Below are 6,858 nucleotides of genomic sequence, written 5' to 3' on the forward strand. Positions count from 1 at the left end.
CCCTGTGAATCCAGATGTGTTAATATGAACCTCTCTATCTCTCTCTCTCTCTAGAGAGACTGGCCAATGCCAAGGAGGAGAACCTCAAGATCCATGCCACCCTGGACCAGACTTTGCAGGACCTCAACAGCTTCTAAGAACCCCCAGATGGACTCTCCGAAAAACCACCTTCCTCTGCCGACCTTCGCTTTCCGCCTCTCTCTCGTTCAGTCTCATTTCTCCCCACTCTGCTGTAGTGGAGGGTGCCAAAACCACTATTTACAATGACACCTTTATTCTCAACAGCATTGATTGTTCTTGTTAAACTTTAGGTGTTCTTCAATGTGACATCTTGCGGAAGCTCTTGCCTTTATCCATCGGAATGGTGTTTAATAGGGGAACTCTGTCGTACTTGTGTGGTTTTTTCTATCTTCTCCTTGCTTGTGTGGTCAATTATTCTAACTTCTCCTTGTTTGAATGGTGCTAGCATGACTGCCTTTAAGGATTTATTGCCAAGTTAACAAGAACATGGTTAGGCCACTCATCCATTATAGCCCATTAGAAAAAGGGGGAAACTGAGCATTTTTTCTTTTTACCAGCCATTTACTACATCAGACTATTTACTCCTGTCCTGCTGTTGTATACTCTGGCCTGGTTCTTTTTGTTCGCTAGCACCTTCCCCTAACTGAATGTTCACAGATCTGAAAGGGGTAAACAAGATGGAGTACGCTCCGCTATCAGAGTGATGGGCCATTTCCACATTGCTTAGGCCTATTCAATCCTTTCTGACTAGTTAACACCAAAAAGGGTTAGTGAATAGGGTACAGAATGTAACTATCTTTCTGTCCTCCTATATCCCTCATTTTGCCTACTTACACCAATACAGGTTGGGACCAAAACCACATTGGGTGGTGTTTTTCCTATTCCTTAGGTATTTGTGTTTGTGCCTGATATTTTGTTTTATCCCACTTAAACAATAGCCACTATCACAAGACAATGCTGCACTTGTATGACACTAATTATTTGGCTGTGTTTACATAGGCAGCCCAATTCTGTTTTTTCCACTAATTGTTCTTCTGACCAATCATAACAGATCTTTTCATATTAGCTCTTTTTCCGAGCTTATTGGTCAAAATACAAATGAGTGTGAAAAATATTAGGTTTGGACTGCCTGTATCAACAGCCTTTTTAGTTTGACAGGTTTATGGTGAAGTTCTTGGGTTAAAAGAATCAATGGCTATCACCTTGCCAGTACCATGAAAATTATAGAAAATGGGTGGGGGATCTGATCAGTGTGATGAAAAACCGATACATTTTTAGTAGGGGATTAAACTAAAACACCAATAATTAACTCAATGTTTTAACTGGAAACTCACTGTGTATAACCACTGTTTGTCTTGTTCCATTGTAATGACTTTTGATGTTGAATAAAGACCATGATTTTTACTGTCATACAAAACTATCGTCTAACTATGTTAGTTTCTCCTCTAGAGTGCAATTCATTGTTGTGTAGACTTTTTGATTGAATTGACCCATCTCTGGCTTGAGTGCCAGCCATCTTTTGATTTGTTTATTAGACCATTTAAAAAAAAAAAATCATACAAAGAGATGCATGCATAAAACAATTAACACAAGTAAAATGTATTTTCATGTTATCCAACTAATAACTATCATACAATAATGTTAAGCTCACTTAGAGGAATAGTCATCTTCATTGATCATTTTCAAAAACTTAATCGGTCTTGATGTGCTACATGTCTTTATACTGTATATCATGTTGGTTTTCAGCCATTATGAATGACATATGTTGATTGGTCTGAACATAGAAATGTCAGTCATACTATGCGATTGAGTTGAGGGATCGTATGAATATCTGTCTGTCATGTGCCATGTTTTGGTACTACTACCCGTATGTGTCCACTCAGTTGTTCATGTCGAGGGTGTGTCTTGCATGTGTTTGTGTGGGAACGCTTCGTCCTGGCTCTGAATGTTTCATCCTTGCTGTACCGATCCAATGGCTGCGCATCACTTGGCAGAACTGAAGGACATCAGTCAAGTGACTGGTCCTAGGCACTTTACCCTGAATCTTAACTTAAGATCGTAGGTGCATATCTACAGTACCAAAGTTTGGACACACCTCGTTCAAGGGTTGTTCTTTATTTTCTCTATTGTAGAGTAATAAAGACATCACAACTATGAAATAACGCATGGAATCCGGGAGTAACCAAAAAAGTGTTAATATTTTATATTCAATGAAGCCAATCTTTGCTTTTATGATAGCTTTACACTCTTGGTATTTTCTCAACCAGCTTCACCTGGAATGCTTTTCCAACAGTGTTGAAGGTGTTCTCACATATGCTGAGCACTTGTTGGCAGCTTTTCCTTCACTCTGCGGTCCAACTCATCCCAGACCATCTCAATTGGGTTGTGGTCGGCTGATTGTGGAGGCCAGGTCATCTGAAACAGCACTCCATCACTCTCCTTGGTCAAATAGCCCTTACACAGCTTGGAGGTGTGTTTTTGGTCATTGTCCTGTTGAAAAACAAATGATTGTCCCACTAAGCGCAAACCAGATGGGATGATGTATCGCTGCAGAATGCTGAGAAAGCCATGCTGGTTAAGTGTGCCTTGAATTCTAAATAAATCACTGACAGTAACACCAGCAAAGCACCATCACACCACCTCCATGCTTCACTCTGTGTCTCACAAAGACACGGCGGTTGGAACCAAAATTCTCAAATTTGGACTCATCAGACCAAAGGACAGATTTCCACCGGTCTAATGCCCATTGCGTGACAATCGCGGATTACAAGAAGAAAACCAGCCCCGTCGCAGACATCGACGTCTTGCTCACAGACAAATTAAACTTCTTTGAGGACAATAGTGCTACTGACATGGCCCACTACCAAATGCTGTGGGATCTCCTTCTCCGTGGCCGACGTGAGTAAAACATTTAAACGTTAACCCTCGCAGGGCTGCCGGCCCAGACGGCACCCCTAGCCGCATCCTTAGAGAATGCGCAGACCAGCTGGCTGGTGTGTTTACATAATAAATCAATCCCTATCCCAGTCTGCTGTCCCCACTTTTCAAGATGGCCACCATTGTTCCTGTTGCCAAAAAAGCGAAGGTTATTTTTCATTTTATTTTAAGGTAACTGAACTAAATGACTATCGCCCCGTAGCACTCACTTTTGTCATCATGAAGTGCTTTGAGAGACTAGTCAAGGATCATATCACCTCCACCCTACCTGTTACCCTAGAGCCACTCCAATTTGCTTACCACCCCAATAGGTCCACAGACGATGCAATCGCCATCACACTGCCCTATACCATCTGGACAAGAGGAATACCTATGTAAGAATGCTGTTCATTGACTACAGCTCATCATTCAACACCATAGTTCCCGCCAAACTCATTAAGCTTGAGACCCTGGGTCTCGACCCCGCCCTGTGCAACTGGGTCTTGGATTTCCTGACGGGCCGCCCCCAGGTGGTAAAGGTAGGAAACACCCACAAGGGTGCGTTCTCAGACCTCTCCTGTTCTCCCTGTTCAACCATGACTGCGTGGCCATGAACGCCTCCAACTCAATCATCAAGTTTGCAGACGACACTACAGTGGTAGGCTTGATTACCAACAACGACAAGACTACAGGGAGGAGGTCAGGGCCCTCGGAGTGTGGTGTCAGGAAAATAACCTCTCAATGTCAGCAAAACAAAGGAGATCATTGTGGACTTCAGGAAACAGCAAAGGGAGCACCCCCTATCCACATCGACGGGACAGCAGTGGAGAAGGTGGAAAGATTTAAGTTCCTCGGTGTAAATACAGTTGAAGTCAGAAGTTTACATACACTTAGGTTGGAGTCATTAAAACTCGTTTTTCAACCACTCCACAAATTTCTTGTTACCAAACTATAGTTTTGGCAAGTAACTTAGGACATCTACTGTGTGCATGACGCAAGTACTTTTTCAACAATTGTTTACAGACAGATTATTTCACTTATAATTCACTGTATCACAATTCCAGTGGGTCAGAAGTTTACATACACTAAGTTGACTGTGCCTTTAAACAGCTTGGAAAATTCCAGAAATGATGTCATGGCTTTAGAAGCTACTGATAGGTTAATTGACATCATTTGAGTCAATTGGAGGTGTACCTGTGGATGTATTTCAAGGCCTACCTTCAAACTCAGTGCTTGACATCATGGGAAAATCTAAAGAAATGAGCCAAGACTTCAGAAGAGAAATTGTAGACCTTCACAAGTCTGGTTCATTCTTTGGGAGCAATTTCCAAACGCCTGAAGGTACCGCGTTCATCTGTACAAACAATAGTTTGCAAGTATAAATACCATGGGACCACGCAGCCGTCATACCGCTCAGGAAGGAGACGCGTTCTGTCTTCTAGAGATGAACGTACTTCGGTGCGAAAAGTGGAAATCAATACCAGAACAACAGCAAAGGACATTGTGAAGATGCTGAAGGAAACAGGTACAAAATTATCTATATCCACAGTAAAACGAGTCCGACATAACCTGAAAGGCCGCTCAGCAAGGAAGAAGCCACTACTCCAAAACCGCCATCAAAAAGTCAGACTACAATTTGCAACTGCACATGGGGACAAAGATTGTACTTTTTGGAGAAATGTCCTCTGGTCTGATGAAACAAAAATAGAACTGTTTGGCCATAATGACCATCGTTATGTTTGGAGGAAAAAGGGGGATGCTTGCAAGCCGAAGAACACCATCCCAACCGTGAAGCATGGGGGTGGCAGCATCATGTTGTGGGGGTGCTTTGCTGCAGGAGGGACTGGTGCACTTCACAACATAGATGGCATCATGAGGATGGAAATGATGTGGATATATTGAAGCAACATCTCAAGACATCAGTCAGGAAGTTAGAGCTTGGTCGCAAATGGGTCTTCCAAATGGACAATGACTCCAAGCATACTTCCAAAGTTGTGGCAAAATGGCTTAAGGACAACAAAGTCAAGGTATTGGAGTGGCCATCACAAAGCCCTGACCTCAATTCCACAGAAAATTTGTGGGCAGAACTGAAAAAGTGTGTGCGAGCAAGGAGGCCTACAATCCTGACTCAGTTACACCAGCTCTGTCAGGAGGAATGGGCCAAAATTCACCCAATTTATTGTGGGAAGCTTGTGGAAGGCTACCCAAAACGTTTGATCAAAGATAAACAATTTAAAGGCAATGCTACCAAATACTAATTGAGTGTATGTAAACTTCTGACCCACTGGGAATGTGATGAAAGAAATAAAAGCTGAAATAAATCATTCTCTCTACTATTATTCTGACATTTCACATTCTTAAAATAAAGTGGTGATCTTAACTGACCTAAAACAGGGAATTTTTACGAGGATTAAATGTATTTGGCTAAGGAAGACCCAGAGTTACAGTTGAAGTCGGAAGTTTACATACAACTTCAACTGTAACTCTGGGTCTTCCTTTCCTGTGGCAGTCCTCATTATGGTTTTTGCGACTGCATTTTAAGAAACTTTCAAAGTCCTTTACATTTTCCGGATTGACTGACCTTTTACCAAATAGGGCTATCTTCTGTATTTTTTAACCTTTATTTAACTAGGCGAGTTAAGAACAAATTCTTATTTACAGTGACAGCTTACCTGGGAACAGTGAGTTACCTGCCTTGTTCAGGGGCAGAACGACAGATATTTACCTCATCAGCTTGGGGATTCGATCCAGAAACCTTTCGGTTACTGGCCCAATGCTCTAGCCACTGGGCTACCTGCTGACCCGCCTGTATACCACCCCTACCTTGTCACAGCACAACTGATTGGCTCAAACGCATTAAGAAGGAATTAAATTCCACAAATTAACTTTTAACAAGGCACACCTGTTAATTTAAACGCATTCCAGGTGACTTCCTCTTGAAGCTGGATGAGAGAATGTCAAGAGTGTGCAAAGTGCGTTTTAGCTGTTTTTTGGTTACTACATGATTCCATATGTGTTATTTCATAGTTTTGATGTCTTCACTATTATTCTACAATGTAGAAAATAGTAAAAATAAAGATAAACCCTGGAATGAGCAGGTGTGTCAACTTTTGACTGGTACTGTATATGCGAGTTATTCACATGCATATATCAAGTTAGAATTCACGCCTTCGTGTTAAATCATGTGTCTTTAATGTAGGGCTCGGGTTGGGCTTGGGCCTGTTGGTAGAGTCAGGCTTGAATTTCAAAGGTTTGCGTGTCTGTCAATGAGAAATTTCCACAAAGACTCACCGTTCACAACATCCCACCCCCTAGTTTGGATATCCCCAACAATATATTTTACTAACAAATTCCAATAATCCTTAAATAATATGAAGTCAACATGGAAAATCATCAATCAACTGTTGAACAAGAAAAAGGCATCTACAACTATCCCATCTCAATGTATTGTTGGAAATAAGACCTATAGTGATCCTGATGTTATTTCATGTGAATTGTTTTTGTTTGTTGTGAATGTGGGTTTCTATCTGTCAAAGAACATTTTTAAAACTGATAGAAATCTCTTGGATTACATCAAGGGACATTCCCCTTCTCTGTTTCAGTTTGAAATTCCTAATGTAATGGAGGTAATTGTTTACTTAAAGATATCAGCAGCAGGTCATGATGAGATTGGTGCCTCTGGTGAATTCAGGGTCTTCCTCGATCACTGAGCCTATAACGTATATCTTCACCAAATCTATGCAAACTGGTATTGTTCCTAAAGATTTGAAAATTGCCAAAGTTATCCCCCTCTATAAATCTGGTGATCCAAATTATTGCCCAATATCTGTACTACCATATTTTTCTAAAATCATAGACAAATTGGGGTTTAAGAGAATGTTGAAACATTTAAATCAACACTGTATTCTATATGAGCACCAA

General features: G+C 41.3%; 1 protein-coding gene across 4 annotated transcripts in view; it reads left to right on the forward strand.

Annotated features, from left to right (window-relative positions):
* LOC115173696 (tropomyosin alpha-3 chain) overlaps positions 1-1,438 on the forward strand; it is a 38,969-nt gene extending 37,531 nt beyond the window's left edge. For all 4 annotated transcript variants that reach the window (XM_029732011.1, XM_029732013.1, XM_029732017.1 and 1 more), the window contains one exon: positions 55-1,438. In XM_029732011.1, coding sequence (XP_029587871.1) covers positions 55-137 — 83 coding nt within the window. In that variant the 3' untranslated portion in view covers positions 138-1,438. The remainder of the gene's footprint in view (positions 1-54) is intronic.
* The last annotated feature ends 5,420 nt before the right edge of the window (positions 1,439-6,858 follow it).

The sequence above is a fragment of the Salmo trutta genome, chromosome 34 (genome assembly GCF_901001165.1).
Source record: "Salmo trutta chromosome 34, fSalTru1.1, whole genome shotgun sequence".
NCBI lineage: Eukaryota > Metazoa > Chordata > Actinopteri > Salmoniformes > Salmonidae > Salmo > Salmo trutta.